This window comes from Ascidia mentula, chromosome 5 (genome assembly GCF_947561715.1).
Source record: "Ascidia mentula chromosome 5, kaAscMent1.1, whole genome shotgun sequence".
NCBI lineage: Eukaryota > Metazoa > Chordata > Ascidiacea > Phlebobranchia > Ascidiidae > Ascidia > Ascidia mentula.
In genome coordinates, this window is record NC_138570.1 from 9,524,848 (window position 1) to 9,550,358 (window position 25,511).

Genomic DNA, 25,511 nt, shown 5'->3' on the forward strand with positions numbered 1-25,511 from the left:
GAATGCCTATGCCAGATCTTGTATGGTAGTTTCTAATTCTAATTCTCAGACACCTTTGGAATTGCACGGCCTTTTGTGCTCACCTATAGCCAAACACCCACGTAGAAGCGAAAGACCGTCCAAAATCCCATAATTACATCCTAGAAAATCTTTGTGACATTTAATTGTAGATTTGGGGCATTTTTGAGAGACCGGCAGCCGTAATAAACACAGTGACTAACATTGTATAAACCTGTTGTGTTTTGTTTATTGCAAAATCAAATTTTTGATCGCACGCATCCAAAAGGCAATTAACTAATAAACCATGTTTACATTTCGAAGCTACCCGCATGAGTTTTAAACATTCCAGCGTTATATAGAAAGGCATCGTTTTCGATTACACTCGCCGACGGCTTGGCTAGGTTGTGCTTGTCTTTCATGAAACCTGAACTTTATTTGTAATGTGTGCGACATTTGGCATAACTGGTGGAAGAAAAGCATGTCACAGATTGTGACGTAAGTTATGACGCTTTTGCTGGCATTTTTTTTATTTGTTTAGTATGGTGTTGGCTCCGCTTTTTACTTGCTACAAATTCACGGCATTTGATAAAATATGTACTTGGCATTGCAGAATCACAGAATGAGCAGATGGATTCTTTATTCAGACCACAAATATCTTTGTATGTGGTTAAGACAACGATTATTATCAAACAGCTTTGTAGATTTTTGTAGCTTATTTCATGTTAAAAAAATAAGTAAATTTCGTCACAAATGGGTCAGTCAGTTTGTTCCATTGCGACAAACATGGGTGTGCAGAAAGATATGCTCACTGTCCAAACCATTTATAGAAATACTGCCTACGCCTTCTTGTCGAATTGAAGGCTTGTTATTGTGCGTTGATAGTTTAATTAGATACTGCACATCAGACGTAAATATATAAACGTTTATAAAAAAGTGTAGATCTTCCACTGACAACTTGGGTTAGTTTTGGGATAAAGCGCTAAAATTCTGTCAAAAAGTGATACCCAGACCAGTACCCAGAACCAAGATGTTTTTTTTTGAATATATATATTTCGCCTAGGCGGCATCTTCAGTATTCTGAAAGCAACAAGAGTAATCGTGGTGATTATCATTAATAGCACTCATCAAGACTAACATACACTTAACCTCCAGACCGCAATCCTGTACGAAACATTACAAAAACACACAAGCACAGCAGCAGTGAAACGAAAAGCGTTGTTGCGTCAGTGGTATATGTATATATATATATATACATACAACAACGTTTCAATATTACCTTGTTTCTATATGCAAATTATGACAATCACGTATAAATACAGCAACCAAGTAAAACAGTTATACCGGTATTTGCAGTCATTCCAGCACCAACTTCGTTGTACTCCGTTCAGTACCCGAGAAACCAAACTATCATTTTAAAGTGGTCAGCGCCACCTAGTGAACATGTTATTGATGGATTCCATCTAACTGTGTGCGCTGCGGAGTCGGGCGCAGTCGAAAGGTAAGTGACCAGTAAATCATTTGTCCAATGATGCCTATAATACCTAGGTTAAATTGATTTAATCGTTTACAAGGCTTAATAACGCATGTGGCGTTTTATTGCAAAAAAAATGTCAATGTTGAAACTGTAGTGCTTTTTTCTTTGGCAGGAGTTTTGATGTTTCCAACAATGTTCGCCAAATTACGTTGACCGATCTTCAACCTGGTGTGAAGCATACTGCAACTATAGAGGCCCGGAGCGGAAAACACAAAAGCCAAACGCTATCCAGGTGGTTCATACCAGGTAAACCTATTGATCTCCTTATTGCATATTTTGTAAAAAACCTCGCTACAAAACTTATGACGCGCTGTGTCTAAAGTATCGCTACTTTTATGACTACTGATCACAACAAGTTACATCACTTAATGGGAAATTTTCATGTAAGAACTTGTAAAGTTTAATATTATTTCTACAAAAGAAATGTATTCAAGCGTGTCAACAGTCGAAATTTATTCACAGAACATGTTGAACAATCGTTTTTATTCATCGTCCATGCTTTTAAAGGAGGCTAGAGACTTGGTAGAGATATACGCGCATGATAAGACGAGCCTAGACGACAGGGTCAATACGTTGCGTAAAGGCGCAGTGCTAATTTGTTTCTGGTGCTGTCTGGCCTGCAGTTTTCTGTCGCAGATTGTGGATGCTGCGGTGGCAATTCATCAGCGAATCGCAATACCGTTGTTGACAGTTTGTTCACTAGCAAGGTCTCGCACTGCCTACACTCTCAAATCTAGACATTCGTGCCACATATTAGATTGCCAGCAGATCGCAGATTAGAGGAAGTTCGCGATATGAAGGGATAAACAGCAGGCAATGGCTGCAGCACCTGCGCGGCCTTTCAACTCGTTTAGATACTGGATAAAGTTAGTGGGTACGGCTATCAGGAATACAGCAAGCCTTTGGTTATAGCTAATTGACAGCCAACAGTGGCGCGATCCACTAGGTTTAAGTGGTACGGTCTGTGAACACCACCCCTTTATCTGTGCAGACGTCCGAGCAGTGAACAGAAGAAATAACTTCGCCCGGAGGGTCAAGTTTAAAGTTTTTAAACAGCGCTTTGCCGAGAGAGTTTTGTGGAATGCAGAGAATGCTTGCTCGATCCAACAATTATCCTGCCAACGACTTTTTGCGTCACGTTGTCTGCTCGCGAACATACAAGGCGGTTTGACCTCGCAGGAGACGGTGTTTCTGCTCGTTACATTGTTTCACAACGCGCTTCACTGCGCATCGTAAAACATATGGCTGCGGCAAAAAACGTTTGTCCTCAAAAATATTGTTTTGTATCATTTATTTACTTACTACAGTTTTTTTCACAAAACGCAAATATGGAGTTTGTTCTTGAAGCTTTCGTAAGCCACAGTTCTACTCAACAATATACGCGGCAATCTTTTACAACCCTCTTGCCCAAAATCGAATTAAAGTTTACGGTAAACAAAAATCGGCAAGTGGAAAACCGCAAGGCCCCAAAAACATAATCAGGCAGCAACCCAAGGGTAAAACAGATTATCAGAAAACGCCCAACACTGCCAGGCCCCCAAACCCGACCCGTAGTGGAACGGGTTCCTTACTAGGGCGCACTTACATGACGCTTGCGTGAACTATTCTCCCTTAAACACAGAACATGGATGGGACAAGACACGCCGTGATTTTATTTACTTCCAGTCACGCGGTTCGTAAGCTGAAGGTTAGACTTCGTGCGATAGCTTTTGTTTTTCTCAGTGCGGTCAAGGTTACATGTTCCCACAGCCAGTGTAAAAAGTTTATAGATACAGCGTATTTGAAGCATGCCCAAACAAAACGTATACATTGAGCCAAGTTGACTTTTTTTTTTACCGTTTGTTTGCAGACAGGAAGGTACGTTATATTGCTATAGCCATTGGTGACACACTCACACGATACTGTGGTAAGGCCGCACCAACAAGTCAAAACAATATACAGACAAAAAGATGCTTGTAAATTGGTTTGGAATACGTCTGTTTCTGTTAGAAATCTTGTGCGTTTTTTGCACAGTCAGTTCAAATCAGTTTGGGGCTGCGTGGCGTGGTTTGGAAGACACGTTTATGGCGAGACCGCCAGTAATCTCGCCAGGTAATTTTTATGTAAACAATGTATTCATATCGTCAGAGGTGCAACCAACTTTACCTACAGTTTTTCTTCTTTCCGCAAATGCAATCCTCCGATGTAGTTTTCAACATCATTGCAGTAATGCCGAAATAATTACAACTCCGAGTAGCAGCGTTTTGGAGCTCAACATCGAAATGTCATAATTGGCAGCCTTGGTTATTTTGGTTTATCTGCGCGACAAGGTGTTTTGTCGCCGTACATCAACAGCCGATTTAATAAACCTATAAATCCCACGGGGTTTGTTTCATAAACATCGTTACTGGTTATTCGCATAATTAAATGTATTAATAGTTTCATTGAAACCGACTGCAAGGGATGTTATTTTTTTACATCTAGGGTTCCTCAGGCAACCATGGATACCGGTTTTGAACATGCACTCCAAATACATTATATGAACTGTTTGTTTTCGTTTGGATCAACGCAAAATATTTAATGGTCGTCAACATATTGGTTTATCCCCTTTATAAAATTCCAAAACCTAAAACCATTCCAAAAGCAGAGCTGACTTTTTGACTATTTTACAGAATTTATTTCATCGAATGCAACGGCGCCAGTAGCATCACCATCATATGTCCCAGGTGAAACTTTCCACTAAAAAAATATGTTTTAGTGCTGTAAAGAAAACGTGTTCCAATTCCGTTATAAACCCTTGGTGTTTTAGAATATTGCATTAAGTAACGAAGGCGGCTTATACCATACTAATAAGACTTACAACTGAAGTCTATGTAAATAAAGATTCTTATCGCTAATACCTTGGAAGATTATTCCCACCCACAACCCTTCAGGTGTGCGCTGTGTTAAATATGCTGTAACCACAGAATTGATCAGCAGTCCGATAGACGTTGTGTACGTCCTTGACGGTTCAGATGCGGTAAACGTGGTCGACTTCGAGCGCATGAAGTGCCTGCTTCGCAGCCTCACCGATAAACTTGACGTTCGCTACAGGAAGGTGAGCTCCCGGTCGACAACTTCTGCGGTCAAATTTTCTCTTTCAAGTTTGGCGTTGGTTCATAAACAGTTATACGCTGAAAATGCGCGACCGGCGCTGCGGGTGTTTCGAATGTGCTTTCAGGATCTGTCCGCACCTTGGTAATTGTCCAGTAAATGGAAATCGCGACGTTTGTGTGGCGGCGGTTTCCTCATAAAACACACGCTAAAGGCGAATTCAAGACACGAATCGCTCAATTTTTGCAACGCGATAAATTTTTGTTTTGTAAAATGTGTTTAATGATCTCAATGTTTTCGCTACAGGTCAGAATTGCGCTGATGCACACAAGCAACAACAGAAAACTTGACTTCAGTCTGAGGAGATATCTCACAAAGCAAGATGTTGTGCAAGGTATATTGTTGTTTAATGGTTCTACAATATTGGTGTAGTCTAAATGCCTTTTTTAACACTAATTCATTATTGCCGATGCTGTGAAAAAACAGTCGATATGTTGATTTTCCGCAGGGATTGATACGACGTCCCCTCGGCGTGGTTTGTCCTACGTCGGAAAAGCCCTTCGCTACGTCAGAAAGAAAGTGCTTATAACAGAGGCTGGAGCAAGAAGGAATGTTCCCCGAGTCGTAATAGTCGTCACAGGGAGGTCACGTGACGATGTAGAGGGGGAAGCACAAAGATTAAGGAGGAGCCCAAACACAGTTGTGCTGGTGGTTGGAATACATGATGCCCGGCAGGTTTGTTAGTAGTTCTTGTTGCATGCAATGGAATCTCATAAATTGCAGCAATTTAGCAATGTTGTTTTAATACGCTGTTAGCATCACAGCCCAATAATTGCAAGTTTTGGCGATCATTGAACGTGTAGAGACGTATCTGTTGCCATGAACAACTTTTAACTAAAACAATTTTATGTATTTCCGCAGGCACAGTTGCACGCAATTGCAGGTCATTCCTCGGGGACATTTTTTCCTCGAAACCTTGATGAACTTTGTGGCTATTGGACCCGACTCCACGAGGCAATTTTGGAAAAGCTTGGAGGTGATTAATTATGGAACAGAATTTACGTGTTTGTTGCCACACAAGTTCTGCCTTCTAATACCACGAATGTACAAATGTCAGAGTCATGTTCCTGCTATAGTCACCCGCCGATCCGTCTTCTGTAAAGCAAGTGTTAAAAGGCGGTCAAGCGTTCGGCTATCGTTAAATGTCGGGCGCCCGGCAGCCGTGCTGACACAATGAAGCGGGCATTGTACAGGTGTTTGTACGCAAAACACGAGATGACAGTCTCTTGACCTTTCGCTTGACGAAAGACGGCCGCTGAGTGCTACCGGTGTCGTGAAGTTTTTTCTGCTGCGACGCCGCGCAGTGAACTGTTCAGCGCAAATATACTCAGTCTATAGTCCGGGGGTCACGTTTGCCACTGTTTGGTGTTGCGACTTAAGCTGGGGAGGATCACTTGTTTATACAACCGTAATGCCTCACCCCACGCGAGGCCACGTTTAGGGGATTAGGGTTTCTCTTTGGTGGTTTACTCAATTAGGGTCTTCGGAATGGGGTTGTTGTTCATTGTCCTCTATGTGGCTAAATTCGCATAACGATTTGCCATGTTTGTTTACTTAAATTCCTAACAAAATATTTTTTTAAGTAAACACTATTGCAACAATGTTACATTTTCATTTTTGCTTTTACAGCATGTGTATTTCATAAACAAGCCCCATTGACTATATTCTTAATATAGTGATGTAGGCGAATTCCGACATCCATTTAAAAAAACAATTCTTGCATAAATAGTTGAATATTGGTTCCTTAAAATGAAATCGTTTTAAAATACGCTGCCAATTTTGTTGCAGTAATGTACCAGCGACCACTAACCGCACCTACCGGATTGTCCATCGGAGTAATTGCACAAAACGCGGTCGTGCTTCGGTGGGAGAGATCTAATGAACTTGTGAGGTCGTACTTAGTGCAATACAAACTACTCCGGGAACCCGAATCGGAATGGAAAGATCAGGCAGCCCAAGTTGGTGAGTTTAATCTTAAGTTTGTGTTTGTGACCGACTATTCGCAACGTGTATTAACAATGAAGTACTGAAAGATATCGATTCAATTTTTTATCAGGACATTACCAAATAAAAATGTTACGGATGTTCCTGACAAATTGTTATATTGTTCGATGCATGTCACAACTAAGACCAACAGATTTTACCCTGAAATTAACGTTTCTGTGATTGTGACATAATTACACATGAGGTGGAAATCGTCAGGGCCAGTTGGAACAGAATTGGGAAGGATTCCCAGCATCAACTAAAAAGAAATCGTTCGTTTCTTTGCAACATAACTGACCAATTCCGCAGGGTCAACTAAATATCCGCGCAATTCCCTTTGCAGGGATCGAAGAAGCGATGTTGCAAGATCTTCGAATGTCGACGTACGTTGCTCGAGTTTACGCTATTGGCGGCAACCAACGCTCCCCTCCCGCCAATGTGACGTATGACATGGCTTGCTCGGGAATAAAGTTGGATATCCTGGTTTTAGGAGACGAATCGTGGTAAGCTAAGTGTAGCTTTGTGGCTCAAAGGAGCAAACGTTGGTTTGCTTGGATATCAAGTAAGCAGCTCGACCGTTAAGGTGCGAGTTGATGCGTGAAGTGTGTTGGCTTAACGTTTGTTGTGGAAATATGCATATCGCATTGCATGGTTAAAAGGATTAAAGCCACCTGGGACAGTTTCAGATGTCAGGTGTTTCGCAGAACGAAGATATTCTGTTTTATTGATAAATTTGCTTTGTTATTTTATGGGTAAAAATTATGCATTTCTTCAACTAACCACTAAAACTGCCTAATAAAATTTAGGATTTCTATATATCCTGATAAAAAAACGCAAGAATCTCATGTGTCGCTGTTCATGACTGACATCACATGTCATTTTATGTAAATTCAACTATGTTTTTTAAACTATTGAAACACAATCTGTCAGTGGATACAAATAAAACGAGTCATGTTTCGTTAAAACAACTTGTTCACCTGCAGGAGCGTTCGGGCCCAAAATTTTGAAAAATTTCGTCGCTTTCTCTACTCATTCAGCAACGGTTTTCTTATCGGTCCACGTACAACGAGGATGGGAATCATACTGTTTGCAAGCAAACCTCGGTATATGGCTCCGCTGTCGACATATAGCCACAGAAATGGCTTGAACCACCGGATCGGTAACCTCAAGTATGTTTAATTGCATAACAATCGTATCAACAACGTTAGATTTGCATCGAATTCGGGCTACCTGCGGTCGTTTTGGGCTTTATCGATTCTGTCCCAAATTAAAATACTTCATGAGTCGAATTGATTGGGAGCCATTGCAAATGCAATAAATATGGTACACACACAGGGTCTGAAAACAGGTTGTCAAATCAACTGTTACGTGAACCTTAAGCGTTTCACGGTCCTCTAGAATCAAACAAAGGGTATATGTTGTCAAATCATTCCTAAAACTGTGGTAAAATCTTTTAGTTTCATGCATGTGTTTATTTGGTTTAGTTACGTGGGCGGAAGAACAAATACCGGTGCAGCATTGGATTATGTTCTCGGTTACGGTTTTGAATACACTCGCTTGGATGCATTTAAACTGGTCCTGGTTGTCACGGATGGAAACTCGGATGATGATACAAGCCGCCAGGCCAAGGTACACGCTTTGCTTATTATGATGATATTTGTCTTGCCTTGCATTGTCAGTTTTTCTTGCACACTTCGCTGTAGCAGATGTTCAGAAACTTTTATGCGTGATTTGTTGGAAATCTGCTAGTTGACTAACAGTTATACATTGACAGCGATGTCGCCGAACGTATTTGAAAAATTAAACAATTAAAATAATCTTTGTTTCTTTAGGAAATCATAGGAAACGGGGCAATGATGATATCGGTGGGAGTCGGACCTCAAGTCAGCGACGAACAACTTGCCATCATTGCCTCGCAACCAACTTCGTCCCACGTATTTCGAGCGAAATCATACCATGACCTCGTTGATCTTCAGCCAGCCATCATTCAATCGATTTGCTCCAAAGTGCTGACAAGATATGGAACAAGTATTGTTTCTTCGTACACTATGAAAGGCTTTTTACATACATTTAAAAATTCAAATAAACCAAATGTTACAGGATAAGACAGGGGTAAAAATTTAATGAAAACTTTTTATTGCTATAAATTTACATTTGAAATTTTCAGTTGACCCTCCATTGAACCCTCCAACCAACGTTAGAGTGACATATGTTGGTGACGTCACACTCACACTGGAGTGGGAGGAGCGAGAACCAGACGCGGTGACCGGTTATGAAGTTACCTACACTGACTCAAATGAGACTTTCCACATTTCCATGGCAAGAAATGACAGGTAAAAAGACAAAAGTCGTATTACGGCAATGTGGTATTTATGGACGTTGGAAGTTATCGCATGAAGTTTAAGAAACAAACCACGCCGTCTGTGTAGATGTGATTATCACTAGTTTATATCACACATTTTTACACTTTATCTGAGATCTCAAATACGCTGCAACAGATATTGCATGAACAAGTCATTTAAATTTTGCAGATATCTAGATATCGTGGAGTTAAGGCCTGGTACTCTGTACAACATTTCCGTGTATTCAACTGGATACAGAAAAAACAGCCCAGCCGTTAACGTTTCAGCTGAAACTAGTACGTTACAAATCGGCACAATTTTAAAGCTTTAAAACACTTATTACTCTGGTAGTCTTGCCTCGTCCACGCAACGTCAGGGTGCGAGACATCCACGGATCGTCTGCAGTAATAGCATGGACTTCAGCGTCTAACGGTGCTTCCAGTTATAGAGTGTTGGTTTCCCTACGTTCATCGCAGCAACCGCTTGCTTCCAAAAGCGTGGGTCAGAGATGTTTCTGCTTTTTAACTTCTAACGAATTGTTTCCAAGGACAAATACTAAAAAAATTGGAATCTTAACCACTGCAGATGCTGGCCTAAACTTGCTTTCCATCCTTGGACAATTTATTGTTGGTGTTTCCTAGACGTTTCCACATCACCTGATGGTTATGTTGTTTACTATGAAGGAAATATATATTCCTTAGAAAAGCCAGGATGATCCTGTTTTTAAAGCTAGTGCTTTGTGTATTTTTTTATCAATGTTTTTTTTAAAAACATTTTATCAATGAAATACCTCCCATCAGAAACTCATTATAAGACGCGCGAGGTTGTCATCTCATTTGAAAATTTGTGTCCGCAGCTGGAAATGCATCGTTTGTCAACATTACTCATCTGTTACCTGGAAACTTCTACAAGGTGGATGTGTTTGCTGTGTACAACAATGGAAGGCTCAGCAATTCTGCAACAACAACTTTCAACACAAGTATATTGATTTGATTTATTTTATATGTGTTGATTCATCTGGAAGTTCTGCGTTCAGTGCTTATTGTGATTGTTTTTGAAGTAATAGCACAGAAAAGTGTGTAGGTAAAGAATTTCGCTTCTCATAAAGTTGTTTCGCCAGAAGAATGTAGTCAGTCTCTCATGTTCCATGGAAGGAAAATAACGGCAGGCCGAAAACATCTAAAGTACAATATTGTGTACAGAACTCCTACCACCTGACGTGGTTTCCGTGTACGACGTAGGCGAGACTTCTCTGGTGGTGGAGTGGTCTCGCATCAAAGTGCGTCACTCGGAGGAATATTACTACGATTATTCGTACGAGGATGGAGGTGACATGTTCCTTACATACCTGATCGAAATCGAAGATGAGGAACACAACAATTACGTGACAAGGGCGTTTAAACCCTACGACGGCGTCACTAGAGATGACGTAGTGAGCAATAACGTCATCACGGCAGAAACAGTTTCAGCCAAATTCAGACAGCTTGCCCCGGGAAGGACATACGTCATTAAAGTTCGAGTAAGTATTTTTAAACAATATCTCATAAAACGCATCCGCCGACTGTGCAATGCAATATAAAACGCTAAGGTGCACAGGCTTCGCAGCCAAGGCATTGCAGCCAAGCTGGATCAGCTCCTTTTCTCGACAAGTCGGTGCGAGATCTGGAAAATCAAGCTCCCGGTGAGGTTTGAACTCACGACCCTGGGTTGTACAGGCCCAACGCTCTACCAATTGAGCTACAGAAGCTCAGTGGTTTCGTGGGGTATATTGTGGCTAAGGTACTGACGACCTTCACATACGTAGGGGATCTCCACCACCGGTAATCAGACAACGCATAAGTTCTTCATAAAACCCCAACTAACGTTTGTTTAACATGTAAAATTGAAGTAAAGTTGCAATTCATCTTTCACCTAGACAAGTCTAGGAAGCCTTCAGAGCGAATCTGTCGAGAGGAGAGTTACGACGGATCTAACTCTTCTTCACTTGGATTTGGTGATGATGATCGAAACATCTCCGGAACTCACGGAAAAAGAACTTTCCCACGTTCGTGATTTTCTCTCGTCGGTCGTCAGCGGGTTTGATGTCGGACTCAACAAAATGAGGTTTGTTTTCAAATACTGTGTCTTCCCACAGTATCTTCACCAGTATTATAGCAAAACCACTCTTGAATTCATACATGTTAACACAGAATAGGAGCAATGGTTCTTGCTAAGCCTCCGAGGAGCGTCTTTAACCTGAGTTACGCTGGTGACGCAAGCGACCTCGTCAGACGATTACGATTTGTCAAAAAGAGTTTCGGCGCAGGAAGACTCACAGAAAACGTGTTTTTTAGATCACTTAAGGTTTGGATCAATTTGGTTTAGTCAACAACGAGTTGCAATGTATAGGTAGTCATATTTTTTGTTTCGTAAACATATAGGATGCATTCGGGTGGGGAAGATCCGGTGTTCCTAGAGTAATGCTGCTGCTGAACACAAACCAGCACCACACCAATGTCATGCCTTCCATGACTTCGTTACGTGAAATAGGAGTCACCCCCATTGTTGTTCAGATGACTTCAATTTATCAGCCGATTTTGACAAGGTAAAGGATTTATGTTGAATGGGAGATTTGCTAATAGTGTGTGAACATAATGTATGATCTAATATATTTTTAAATGTTTTTCTCTATTTGTTTGCGTTTGTTTTGATAATACAGCCAACGCAAAACACTAATTTTGTTTGGATCACTCAATTCTTTGTTTATTAATTTTAGTGAAGTTGAACGACTTTACGTAGTGGAGAGTTTCGACACTTTGTATCAAGTTGTTCCGCCTCTGATTCAAAATCTTCGTGATATTGTACAAGCTCCTCCCGAACGTATTCGTAACGAGAGGAATTTACTTCCAAACAACCTGGAAACATACAATGCAACAGACAAGTAAAAAAACTCAATATTACAGCTCTTATACCATGCGTTTATCTTTAGCGTTCGTTGGTTATAGTACATACTTTAAAATATTGCAAGTGAAGTTACATAATTTTAGATAACCATTATCTAGGTAACCAACAAGTCATGTTATTCACCTTACTCTTACCTTGATACTGTGTTACCATTTCACAAAAAAAAAATATTTTCTAATTAACAAAAATGATCCGCTGGATTATTTAGAAACAGCGTCACACGAGTTTAGAAAGAATGTCTGGTTGTGTGTTTCCCAAACCACTAACTTTCACAGCGCAGCAGTGCTCGGTTGGTCGCCTCCAGCAGAAATGCCTCGCTTCTTCCGAATCAGAATAACTCGTGATGGAACGGACATAATCACCGAAGAACTGGACCAAGCGTAAGTGTGCATAATTAAAAGACGTTTCCTGTTTAAAACAGTGGTTCCCAAGCGGGTGTTCCAGTTTGATTGTGGACGAAAATTTCGAACCGCGCTTTGTCTCACTTTTTCAGATCGACTGGTGTTATGGTCACGGGCCTAGATCCGGACTCTGAGTACCACGTTATGCTGGAAGCAATTGGACAAAACGCAAACGCCTTTAGTGAAATTGTGTTTGCCACCAAAACAGGGACACGCACCGACGAGCAAGTACAGCTACTTGGCTTTGAAGACATGGAATCATTCCAGAAAGAACTGGTTCTAAAAGGCTTGCTTAACACGAAGCAACCTTCATCAACTGTTGACCCTTCTGCAATATTCGAATCCACTCCAACTGTAATAACACTTTCAGTGCCAGTCAAGCCCACATTGCCGTGGAATGAGTTTGATGTGAAGGAAGTAGATGGTGCAATTTCCAAGGAAAACATCGCTTTGACAACAGAAGTGACCAAAATAAACTCTGAGACACCAGATGAGTTCGATGGACACCCAACCTCAACTTTTCCACATGTCAACATCACAACAGCCAGATCGTTTGTCCACAACCCCGATGCAGATGAAACTTCCAACTTGGATATCGAACCTCAACTAAAAATTGGTAACTGTCATTTGTTAAAAGATAAAATACGCAAAACGGTATGCAAACTAACTGTTGACATTGGTCTCAAGCAGATCCCGATGTCAACAATCAAACAAATCCTATCAAAGCACGGCCGGAGGAAATTCTCCACGCGTCTTCCCCGCAAGTGATCGTAAGCAATTTGGGTTCTATAGGAAGTGACGTAAAAACGGAAAAGGTCGCAGATCGGTATGTGATGCTGTCTTGGGGAAAGAGCAAAGTTCCTGGATTGAAAGTGAGGTATATTTTGAAAAACAATCGCTTTTTTATGGCAGTTCTGCTTTAACCGCGACTATAGAAATTACGTATTTCTTAAAGGTACGAAGTACTGCAATTCAGACATTTTGCCAATGGCACAGAGCAATTGGAAAAGACCAGAAAGATCGGTCGCAAGTTAAAGTTAAAAGCGTCCAAACTTCAACCTTTCACTGCGTACAAATTTGTCGTGAAGCGAATCAAGAGGGGAAGAAATCCAATGGAGCAGATTGTGGGAGAAATAAGAGTCCAAGTAACTAAATACAAAAGATCTTTCAAATAATTGTGTAGTTCATCATTTCATCTGCAGATGTGAGTTATCTTAAACAAGAGACCTCTAGTTGGTCTATCAAAGTTGGGTGTTTGGGGGCGGAATAAAACCAGTTACCCACGATTTTTTAGACGAAACTGGAAAAGCCACAAACGCGATCTGTGACTTTCGTCACATCCGAAGAAGCGAGAGTAAGATGGAAAAGAAGAAGTCTTCCTCATGTGGATTACCAACTTTCTCTTTACGATCAACACGGCCAGTTTGTCAGCAATTACTCAGTTCCTCAAGCTTCAAAAATGAAAAGCACAATGTTAACATGTAAGTAATGTTATTGTTGCAGTAGTATATCTTATTTGAAAAAAAACACTGACGAAGCTTGAAATATATATGTCTTTTAAGAAAGCTGCCTGATTTAAACCTCAGAAACTAACATTTCTTTAAACCAGTCTAGTTGGCGCATTTTTTTGGCTTTTTCAATTATAACTTTCTTACTGTTACACCGAACCATTATAATTTTCACAAAGGGAATTTGATGTTATGTTCCAGACAAGCTTTCAGATTACTGTGAGCAAATTTGTTGATGTTGCATGCGATTAAACTATATTTGAAACTTACGCAAACCAACATTCACATGAGGATAGGTTGGCGCACTATTTTATAGTTGCCGAGGTAACAAAATGCCGCACATTCTTTTTTTTGGTTGAATATGTAAACCACTCGACCAGCTTTTAGGTTTTCGAACCAAGTCTGTGGCATTTTTAAATTGTTTCTGATGACGAGTTTAAACGCCAAATACTTTTTTTCTGTTTAGACCATCCATAGTTAATCCATACGTAATAATCGAAATATTGACCCAGATAATTTCATGAATAAACTTCAACATGCTTGAGCCATTAGTTTGTTTCAATTAAAGCAGTCACCATTTTTTACAGAATAATTAGGACTAACATTTGATGTTGTTAAGCAAATTTAGTGACGGTGGGGTTGTTTGTGTGACGTAATAATAAAGGTAAGCCAACTAACCAACAGCGCCAATTTAACCACATTTTACTTTGCAGCACTTACACCAGGGACAAAATACACTGTTAAGTTAAGATCTACATTCGGAGATACGATCAGCGACCCAGCAACTGTACGTTTCACTACACGTAGGTATTGTTGGATGTCGTGTGCTTTACTTCATATTAAAAGCAATATTCCGTTTAGGTCCAAAGCCTCTTATTAACTTTTCCATCAGTTCTTTATCCGACAATTTGTACAAAATACATTGGGAACATCCAAGAGGTCGAAGAACCGGTTATGAATTAAGGTGATCAAAAAACAGATTTATCTTCTTTAAATATTTACCGTTATTATCTTACATATAACTTTTTTTGCAGATACAAAATCGGAAAAACAGGAAACGAGGTCCAAACATTGAAAAAAGAGGCGCAATCTTTTGATGTCAGCATACCACCCAACACTAGAATTATAGCGACGGGCTACACATTATCTGGTATCTATTTCGTGTGGTTAATCTTCGAAGTTTTATACACTAACTGTCCCTTGTACTTGCAGGTAAAAGAAGAAGTTTGTGGAAAAAAATAATTGCAAAAACCGACAAGCTCGGTACTGCAATTGTATCGAAGGTATTTAAAGCCGAAAATAAAACGCTTCAACACGGAGTTTCTTCAAACAACACAAAACTGAAGGTTGGACAGAACAAAACTGACCCAAATCAAGGAACAGTGAATCATCAACAAAGCGCAACTCAGGATCAGGGGAGCAATCATGGACAAGGCAGTCTTCTGGTGCCTTTGCGTAAGAACCAAGAGGATTATGAAACTCCAGCACGTATTTCCAACAGAACATTGTTTAACCGGGAACGCAATCTTAACGTACTGCAGTCTGACAGTCAGTATGAGGGGTTTAAAAATTTAGTGACCAAACAGAGTGCCCAAGTCGATGTTCATGAAGAATTTAAAGATGATCGGTTAGATGAACGTCATCAGGATGATCAAGATCATTTTCTCCATGAACAGTCAGTAATCTTGGACGATTTGTCAGATCACAAAGACAGCAAAGCGTTCGTTACCTCACCTGTAGACAATCGTGTGGAAATTGCATACTCCACTGGAAAGAGTGGAAACGTAAATGCAGACTTCACTGACGTGCAAAATAAAAACCAGCATCATAGTAATAGGAAGAATAAAAAACAAGATATACATTCTTCAGGTGGTTTATCGAACAAAATTCATGCGCAGCGGGATGCTGATACTGAGTCTGATATTGAACAAAATACCAAGGAAATCAAAGAAAATTCTAAAAACAATATTAGTATTTCTAGTAAACACCTAAATAAAAGCAATCAGACTTTTAATGATCAATTTAGCAGCCCAACAAAACCAAATCTATTGTCAAAGGAAAAGAAAATGGAAACCGATGGAGAACTTTTAAACTTCAGTCAACCAACTTCAAAAGAAAACACTGGACAAAATCGCACACATAAAAGTTATTTGATCACAAAATCTCCTTCCTTAGGCACATCTACTTTACTTGAGGATGGACACCAAACAAAAACCATACCAACGCAAGGAACTGCACATGAAAATATCACAGAATATTCAGGAACTACGAAATCGAATTCTACTAGTAAAGTTGGTGGACAAAATCAGGGTATTTTAAACTCTGTAAAAATAACTAACAAAGTCCATTTAAACAGAAATGGCAGTAGTTTTGCTGTGGCAGCAAGCAATAATACATCCCGCAAACCCTATTTTTACAACCACAAGTTAAAAGTTAATTCTGTGGATAAAAGAAATGGGACACAGGGATTAAAAGAAAGGGAAAATTCAGGGGAGGTTGACAGCAAAAGTTTATCTGATTTAAATAAGCATGCAATTTACCAAGACACGTCTCCAACCTCCAACACTCGTTTGAACTCTCAAACAACACCACCTAACAACAGTAACGTAGCAGGGAACTTATCAAGGAATCAGACTAAGATGACAAGCGGAAATATTTCCAACAGTGAAGTCAACAACAATCAGCAACCAACCCTAGTTACAGTTACTGGCTCGGAATTAGTGTCAAAGTTGGATATTCCAACCACACCATCACGCCGCGGTGACCAAAGTCAACATATTCGAAGGGAAGAAGAAAATTTCGATTCAGAAAGAGTTAGAAACGATCAAACCAATATTCCAGATCGCGATTCAGGAGATGAGTCGCTTGTCAACTATTCAAGTGGAAACCCAACCATTAACACAAACGCGAAAACCTCTACCACCTTTACCACCACGACGTCACAATATGTTACAACAACATTTGCGAATCCGCAACCAGAGGAGGAAAGTGAAACAATCATAAGACCACTAACACGTGATGTTGATGGTGACCCCGACGTCCAACGTACAGGAAACGAAGAAAACGACAATGATGTAAAAATAACAGGGATGAAACAAATCGGAAAGAAAGGCGACCTCAGCAACACAAACACGAGGCCAGTCAATGGTCGAACTCCAATGCTATCCGAAGTTCCAACTACATTTTCAACCACTGCCGTCGATAATCAGGAAACAAAGAATGGTGTCGCAAGGTCTGCTACATTCGGCTCCGTAAAGCCAACAAAACAGACGAACACAAAATCTGCATTTTTCACTACGCAGCATGATGGTACCAGTGAGATTGTTTTATCGCCAGGAGAACCTTTGCATACAGAGGTCAACACTGAGGCAAATTACCGCGAATCGAGTCCAGGCGTGAGTCGAGGTAAGCCATCCACGAAATCAAATATCGTGACAAGGCAGAAACAATTACATCCCGAAACAAAAATTAATTATAAAAGTGAGCAAGAAGAACTTACAGCGAACGAAACGCAAACTGAAGTTACAACATCGACTACTGACAGTGGGACAAAACCAACAATCTCCCTGCAACACACGCGTAATGATTTATTAGACGGTGAAGTGACAACAAAAAATTATCAGGACTTATTTGAAAATGCTCGCAGTGTCAAACCAGTGAGGCAAGAGATCTATGAAAGTTCCACCACAGAAACAGCATCAACCCATTCTACAATTAACACGAAATCCCATTTACTTGTTGGTAAATTGAGTGGTTCGTCGTCAGTAAATAACAGAACCGAGCAGAAAAATATCGAAGCTGATTTGAAGGACGCTAGACCCTTAACAATGGAAAACACAACTACTGAAAATTACGTTATTCAACACCCTTTACTAGCTAAAACTTTTCCGCTAGATGGCAGTGATGGAGTTCAACAAACTTTCCGATATAGCAGCTCGAGAGAATCCAATGGAAGACAGTTAGATTCAAAACTTCAAACACAAACAGTCACTTCTGATGTTCGTGAAGACATTTCGTTGTCGAATAAACACAAATCCGCGACGACAGTTTTGAACACAAATGTTTTAAACAAAACAAAAGAATCCAAGTTAAATGGAAATGAGAACATTTTAGGTCAAAAAGCTGCTCTGGTTCAAAGTTTAAACACTACGGAAGTCCCCCTGCAAAACAAGAATAACAGCAATTTACCGGACCCCAATCCGTCACACAATATAGAGGCGTCGTTTCGCAAATCCTCAAAAACCTCAAATCCTCCCAAACAGCCTGCTGGAAAAGCAGCACAAGGAGCTGAGCTTGATGTGGTTACGGATAATTCGGAAGTCGGTAGTTCACGTGGAACCCATGAAGTAAGCACAGTTACAACTACTCCAACCGTCAGTCAAGTGTCTCGTATTCCCGACGAGAATCAATTTTCAATTGAAGATTACCAAACAGCACCTGGTGAAGAGAACCCGGGGAGTATTTCTACCACAACAAACGTACCCACACTTGCCGGTAAGCTTGGTTTGTCTTCTGCTTTTTTTCAGTTCGGAAGTAATTTGCTAACGCACTTACTACCAAATTTTATAGGTTAATGAAAAGTTTAAGCATGATAAGCTTCAGTAAGTTCATGCAATCATCATATGCATATATTTTTCGTATATTGTGGCAACATACACATGATAAATTTGAACTGGAACAAATAGCACCGGCAAAACAACTTATGTGTTATACGTAGTTATAGGAGCCGCTAGATTAACTCCTATTGATTGCTTATACCGGACATATAGCAGTGTCGGTTGCGTGGATACTGAAAATTTCCCGAAATTTCAATTTTGTTGAAAAATCAACTTAAGTATTCGAAAACCCCATGACTAAAACTAATGCAAATGAAATCGACGTTTGGATGATTTTAAGCGTATATATTTCCCTGAAGAAGATGGAAATCATGATGCAATTCGCGTGGTCGACAGACGGCTTTTATTTGCGTCCTCCCAATCACGCCGAGACGAGGCGGGCCACACAATGGTCGGGCTTATTTGCCCTGTGTGCACGCCCCAAAGTGTTCGGCGTTGTTTGCGCATCGGCCAATCGAAATGTGGACTTTAAATATGAAACGGGATCAAGTCGTTCTCGGCATTAACGAGTGTTTGGCATTTGATTTCGCGGGTGATTGGCGGCCAGAGGCAAATGTTAGCATCGGCGACAATGTGGTAGGGAGCACCTGTCTTGTCGCAAAAACCCGAAAGCCACTCCTATTTAATCAACTCAACACGAATGCTTGCAAACAGGACCAGCCTTTTTTGAGTACTAGCACAGCGCAAAGGGTAAAGGTAACTTTTACAAGCTTTGCATGTAGACAGGAGCGGAAGGGCCAAAAGGTTTAATGCTTTCTCTCGCACCACGTAAAAGCTGCGAATTGGTCCTGTTGGTCGCATTTAGTGAAACTCGCCACGGCGGCGTCAGTAACGTAGCTGAAATCAGTCACACGCACATCAGCCGGTCCCTTCGTGAAGTGTTGCGGCTTCGCGTGTATGGGAAGAATGGAGCAGAGTTGTATCGAGTCTTGGTGACAGATTCATGGTCGGTGTTAGGGTGTCAATAGCGGGGAACAAGTACACAATATGAGGGGCATTGGTATAGCGTGCGTTGGTTTAACAAAGGCTTTTGTAGTTAGCGAAACAGCAACACTGGTTTGGCTATGGTTTTGAAAGTAAACAAGTGAATTGAACTAGAATGTAATTTAAATCTAAGCGTTGCGTTTATTAATGCCTAACTTGCTACTGGTCACAGACTATACAGCGACTGATTTTGCAATGGGGCTCTTGTTTGTCGATTGCGTGTGCACTTTGGCATGCTTGAGTCTCGTATCAGGGGGTTATGCAGGGGTAGTGACGGAGGTATTGAGCCAGGATCTCTTGACTATGGACACAATAGAGATGGCGGCAATGGTTGACGACGATATTGTTACAATGCATATTGAAGATATGCCGTCAGTGCCAGTGGACATGCGCGGTAAGAAGTTACTTTTGTGTTGGTAAATTTACGCCAAATTACAGTTCATCGTAAACGCGGGATTTGCTTTCAAATATGGTTGCCAAAGTTTTGTATGGACGTGTAATGTAATAGGCAAAAGAGAAGTTGTTCGAACCGAAATCTTTTTTCAAAGCAATATGTATCCCACGAATTCACCACATAATATTTTTGAGTGACATTATTGGATTTTCTTCTCGGAAACGACAGTGTTCAAAGAACCGCGGCCGTTTCATGATGTAATTGACTATTATGCGGTTGTGTCAGCCGACGACGGCTTTGATCGAGGCAGTGACTTTGTTGTGTGTTGACGTTACACGCTTTGTTTGGCGTGGAAAGGCCACGCTGACAGATTTTTCGAAGTATCTCGCCACCATTCCCAGTGTCACAAGTACAAACAGTGGCTTGGCCATCACGTACTGTGCTCCTTTGGTGGAACGGCAAGCCCTTTGTGTCCTTTGCAAAAGCCGCAATTTCGCCGCCTCGCTAAATCCGAAATGTTAACATTTATTCTTGTTTATTGAGAGTTTCTTGAACGATTTATGTGAAATGCTTTGGTGATGTGGTTGTAAGGTGTTAAATTCTAGTGTATTGAAAGGAAATATATTCGTAGCGAAAGTTAAGTTTATCATTTTATATCACCTAAGCGCCACTAAGTAAAACCCGTGCAGTTTTTATGCTTGACAAACACGCAAGCAAGCGATTATCTTTTTTGGTTTAGGTTTCGTCTAAAACAACATCATATTTATTTCTGAAATCAAGGAAATACAATTCTTTCCCAAATCTTGTTGATCCGACACTACGCTTAACAACGTTGCAATATTGACTCACTTAACAGGATGTAAGCAAAAACGCACGCTTGTTTATTGCCAACCCGCATGTCTAAGTGTCAAGTACTCCTTTCATCTAAATACCTTCGCAGTAAAGCCATAGATTTACGAAGCATATCGAGCACAAAGTCAAATTCAGGTGGCGCGCGGCACATCAAAGGTCCATCCTTTAATGCCGTAATGTCCAGTCACTGACGCGGATAATCCCAAGGGCGGGTTCGGTTGCATGCAAACTGCAACAAACCCTGTCTTCCTTGTCAGGGAGTAAATTCCTGTGGCTCGCTTTCTGTCAGTAGGAAAGGGCAAAGGCGTGGTGAAAAATTGTCTCTCTCGCATCGACCCGTAAAGCTTCCCAAACCGATCCCAAGGATGAAACATTAGGGTAATAAAATAAATCGCTTTTACAATCCCACTGTGTGTTTATCTCGTCTCGCCGTTGAAAACCCACAAAGTGTTTGGCAAATCTTCAATTCAATTCATCTCCTTCACCTCGTTAACACCACCCCCTAGTAACAGATCGCTTGCGATGCAACTGATGAACGACGTTTTTACTTGAAAGTTCGCAGCGCTCAGAAGATGTGGTTTCTTTCGTGGTCCAAGACATCCATCACGGAAAACAGCCACAAAAAGTGCGTTCTATGGTTGAAGCAAGAGTGTTCGACTTTCAGCTCAAAGCTGATCTTGGCTGGCAACAACTAATTTGTGTGCTTGGTGTAAACGTCCCAAAAACCTCTTTGTTTTGTGTCAACACGCCGTTTCCGTTTTCAAGTCTCTAAAAAGCCTTGAGATGTCGCCCATCTACAGATACTTTTACAATGACTGTAATTGTTATGGTTTACAACAAGAAGTGGGCGTTGGCTTACCTTAATGTACCCTGACGTCACTTACGGTTTAAGATTGCGTTCGGTAGTGTAGTGGGGTAATGCAAGGAATTTGCGGGATGGTACACCATGTAAAACGGTGTGCTGTTTAGGGGACAAAACGCGACCTAATCTTGCTTGACAATGAAATTTACAAACCGTCCTATATGATCACATTGCAAGATTACTGCTCCCCTGTGACATGGATAGACGATTTTGTGACAACAGAAATGCTGTATATCTGCTACGTTGGTTTACGTTTTGATCTACTTGATATCTAATGGATATATCGTGAATTCTTATCAACTAAGTGTATGTTTTGTTTGTTACATCGCTACATTGCGACTATGTTTGATTGTTTTTGACTAACAGAACTGTGGTAGGAAGTTTCTGTTTGGGTAGCCAAGGGAGGATCGTGCAATAAAACGTTTGCTATAGCAACCATAGTGACAATGGGCTGGATGAACTGTTATTTTTGTACAAAGAGTACACAGCGAAACTGAAGGTGTAATAAATAAAATCCCTATTAAGGCCGTACTCCTTTCGGTGTAACCACGTGTCGGAGTCCCGTTTCTCGTCCACAATAACAGTGAAACGCAGGAGCGAAAAATCCGGCGAAAAGGTACCTAGACCTGCGGATAACGCGACGGGTAAAAACCGCGAAGTCCGTGTTTTATTGTCCTCGTTCTTTTCGCCGCCACCTCACATGGAGACAAAACTCCGATTCCCGTCAGGTTGTTTGTAGGCGCCTTGTAAAACATTTCTATTATTCTCGCGATCCCCAAGTGCCGTCGCTAATCGCCCGACTACGTCGCCTGGCTTTTTGTCCAAAAAACCCTCGGTGTGCGAAACGATTGGCGGGCGGAGATTACGACCCTGGTTTCCGCCGCGTCCGACTGTTTGCTCTCGGCATACCGGCGGGTGAACGTAGAGCGACCCTCTCGCAAAACCACGACTTCGTTCCGCCAAAAGCAAGCAATGTTTTTTTGTGCCCAACGTTAGCTATGTATCACCAACAAATCTATATTTTGATTGACACAGTAAAAGTTGTTTATTCCACAGACCCGTCCTGCCTTTCCGGAAAAACTGAGCTCGTGTTTTTATTTGACGGTTCAAGTCACGTGAGTGCCGAGTCCTTTGACGTTTTTTGTGATTGGTTGAAGCTTCTAGTTGAGGAATTTGACGTGGCCGAAGATGATGGATTTCAAGGGTAAATCAGCAAAGTCATTCTATTTCAACTTATTGCCTGCAACAGTAAAAACTGATATTTCTTATGTTTAGCTGGGACGCATCTCCCGACAAAACAAAAAGAAATTTTAAATCTGAGAAAACGCGGGTTTCTTTGGTACAATACGGGATCCAACCAACAGTTGAACTTGATCTCGGCGGTCACAATACGCGGCATTCTCTCTGGACAACGATTGATTTAATGCAGCAATTGGGTTCGTCTATGTTGTAAAACATGTTTCATAACCAATGGCCTTATTTGTTTTTATGTTTTTTGCTTATGTGTGTTAAATGTGGTTTTGAGAAACTCGTTATCATGGCTAATGAAATAACAAAGTTACCAAGTAGTTTTTGCAATCACTTTCATTATATTGAGGTGACCAAAACAATTTGTGCCACATATTTATTACTTTCAGCACTGGCTGTGTTTTGCCAGGATCAAATTTAGTAATTTTTTCAAGCTCCACCTGTCAATTTTCTGCTTTGTTAAGGTGGGGAGTCTAACTTGGGTAGTGCACTGGATTTCGTCTCCACATACGTCCTCAAGCCTAACATCACGCGCAGAGATTCACGCCACGTGGTATTAGCAGTGTCGTCAGGCAACTCGGATGACGATTACGAAGATGCCGCACATCGGCTAAAAGAAACAGGTCGACTATTAAGTCCTTACCCGTGTTCATTTATTACGTCCCTATACGCATTCTATCAAGCATCTCGTTGCACCTTGTGCAACTAAATGTATTTTTAAAATCCATCAATAGTTTGCGTTGCCTTATTCAGGAGCTCGCGTGATAGCGGTCGGTGTTGGAGCAGACAGTCAACCAGCAGTGGCTGCCATGGCGTCGGAGCCGAGTAAGAAAAACAGTTACCTCGTGGAAAACTACGGCGACCTGGAATCCATCAGAAAGAAGCTTAAGTGGCGGATATGCCGCGAGGCGCATGGCAGAAAGGCGACCCATGATAAAGGTACGACTGGGTCAATGCGCGAGGCGAAGTGTTTTCTTCGACTGCCGGTGCCTCGGCTTTTCTCAGCACTTGATGTGTTTAGGAAGATGTGATTGGTATGTGATGCAGTGACCACCAGGGAGTGTACGAAATTCTGTTTATTTGTGTTACATCTAAACAACTTTATCAAGTCGTTCTGAAAGCTGATAAAGTTTTTATATATTCCGGATCCGGTAAATGTGCTTGGCCGAAAATCTGACAAACCACAAGTCCGACTATATGATTTTATCCAGAAAAAAATACAAAAATTAAAAAAAATAATACCATTTTTTATTCAGAAACGAACCACACCATATACAGGGCTTTGAGAACGATTAAAATGCCTCCACCGAACTCTCCATTATTATGAGAAATACGCATAATTATTAGAAAATTCAGCTTCTTGGCCAAAAAACTCATGACCCCGGCACAATAATCAAAAAATTAGACAAACCTTCGTCAAACTTCGTTTACGTGAAACACGGCAGCTGTCGAAACACAAAAACGTTTTCCGAGAAGCGGTCAAGTAATTCTGCGCTTTACGTGGATGTTACCGCCGTGGGAGGTCGCGATTCCTTGTCGTATCAACCAAGCCTGCCGCTGTTACTTCGTGGGAAAATTTTGACACGCCTCCACAATGAATTCAATAGACGCCCGTGCATCTGTTGTGCGGAATAAGATACGACCACATCCGCTACGCTTTTACAATTCGCGAATGCTAGTCAAGCCCTCAGAGCGATCACGAGGGCATGCGGAAGCATTGGGCGAGGGTGTATACTAAATTGCTATATCACCTTTCACACTTTTACAGAATTTAATAAGTATACAGATTGTAATAGAAAATATACAGGATATATTAACCTACGGCCCCCTTTGCCCAAATTCAGAAATCGCCAGTTTCTACCAGTTTGACGATTGTCCTTCGCATTTGGTGACACAGGAATAAGATGACAAACGGTTTATAATACGAAACGTTTTACTTTTTCGTTTCACTCTGCATTATGTCGGCGTTTGACGCGAGAACGCGGGTGCGCAGTAAAACAGGTCTGTCAAATTGCTCAGACATTCCATTGCGCGTGAATTTAGCTGGGACCGAAAGGGCCGTCGTCGGCGAAAGCGTCGCTAAATAAGGGAAAGTGTTTCTAATCTTGGCCACCCACTCAACCGGTACACCGTTAATCCTTTGCCTGCAACAATTTTTGTCACGAAACCTAAGCCTTTTTCCCACAAATAGTGCTTAACCTTACCAACCTATGTACGCACGAGACACTTACCTGCGGCGATTTGGGTGACTGGGGCTTCTCATGACGTTTCATACGTTACAAGATCATAAGTATTAAAAATGAACCAAAACATGCAGTGGAAATGGCTTTACGCAAATGTTTTGCATACCCTGAGTCTTATTTTGCTCATGACATCTTGTTGCAACTGATCCAATAAAAACCGCACTTGGCTCTGTGCGATGACCGCAAGAGAGGCCGCTTAACTCCATTACTTCCTTTTGTTGTTAGGAATCGAGCAAATTAAATCCTAATCATGATCAAAGTGAACTGTCAACTTTTAGCAATATCCGGAATTTATAAATTACCATCAAAGATGTGGTTTCCAATTCTCCGATTGCAACATCAGCGCCAATAGTATTTCAAGCCCTGTTGTTTTGCAAATCATCCACCATTCGTCAAAGGCGGGTAGATTTTTGAAACGATAATGACTCGACGTCTGACGGTCCCTGTGTGTCCAGGTGTAACCTTACTC

At 41.1% G+C, this 25,511-nt stretch overlaps 1 protein-coding gene and 1 non-coding gene across 4 annotated transcripts in view; one reads left to right on the forward strand and one right to left on the reverse strand.

Annotated features, from left to right (window-relative positions):
- The window catches only part of LOC145901335 (uncharacterized), a 31,590-nt gene that overhangs the window by 567 nt on the left and 5,512 nt on the right, over positions 1–25,511 (forward strand). Inside the window, exons 2-35 of one of the 3 annotated variants that reach the window (XM_082988962.1) lie at positions 1,354–1,498; positions 1,647–1,780; positions 4,186–4,239; positions 4,480–4,610; positions 4,913–5,000; positions 5,115–5,341; positions 5,528–5,642; positions 6,455–6,628; positions 6,993–7,152; positions 7,633–7,818; positions 8,134–8,278; positions 8,482–8,677; positions 8,817–8,982; positions 9,181–9,287; positions 9,343–9,492; positions 9,848–9,970; positions 10,194–10,510; positions 10,907–11,094; positions 11,181–11,334; positions 11,412–11,575; positions 11,747–11,911; positions 12,210–12,314; positions 12,428–12,951; positions 13,023–13,212; positions 13,291–13,480; positions 13,630–13,816; positions 14,557–14,646; positions 14,705–14,807; positions 14,878–14,993; positions 15,056–18,337; positions 22,608–22,755; positions 22,827–22,987; positions 23,264–23,422; positions 23,553–23,738. In XM_082988962.1, the coding sequence (XP_082845088.1) occupies positions 1,354–1,498; positions 1,647–1,780; positions 4,186–4,239; positions 4,480–4,610; positions 4,913–5,000; positions 5,115–5,341; positions 5,528–5,642; positions 6,455–6,628; positions 6,993–7,152; positions 7,633–7,818; positions 8,134–8,278; positions 8,482–8,677; positions 8,817–8,982; positions 9,181–9,287; positions 9,343–9,492; positions 9,848–9,970; positions 10,194–10,510; positions 10,907–11,094; positions 11,181–11,334; positions 11,412–11,575; positions 11,747–11,911; positions 12,210–12,314; positions 12,428–12,951; positions 13,023–13,212; positions 13,291–13,480; positions 13,630–13,816; positions 14,557–14,646; positions 14,705–14,807; positions 14,878–14,993; positions 15,056–18,337; positions 22,608–22,755; positions 22,827–22,987; positions 23,264–23,422; positions 23,553–23,738 (8,730 nt within the window). Of the gene's footprint in view, positions 1–1,353; positions 1,499–1,646; positions 1,781–3,529; positions 3,626–4,185; positions 4,240–4,479; positions 4,611–4,912; positions 5,001–5,114; positions 5,342–5,527; positions 5,643–6,454; positions 6,629–6,992; positions 7,153–7,632; positions 7,819–8,133; positions 8,279–8,481; positions 8,678–8,816; positions 8,983–9,180; positions 9,288–9,342; positions 9,493–9,847; positions 9,971–10,193; positions 10,511–10,906; positions 11,095–11,180; positions 11,335–11,411; positions 11,576–11,746; positions 11,912–12,209; positions 12,315–12,427; positions 12,952–13,022; positions 13,213–13,290; positions 13,481–13,629; positions 13,817–14,556; positions 14,647–14,704; positions 14,808–14,877; positions 14,994–15,055; positions 18,338–22,607; positions 22,756–22,826; positions 22,988–23,263; positions 23,423–23,552; positions 23,739–25,511 lie in introns of those variants that run through there. The other 2 variants (XM_082988963.1, XM_082988965.1) reach the window with 2 other exon arrangements.
- Trnat-ugu (transfer RNA threonine (anticodon UGU)) lies at positions 10,665–10,738 on the reverse strand. Its single transcript has one exon. It is a non-coding gene; the product is annotated as a tRNA-Thr (tRNA).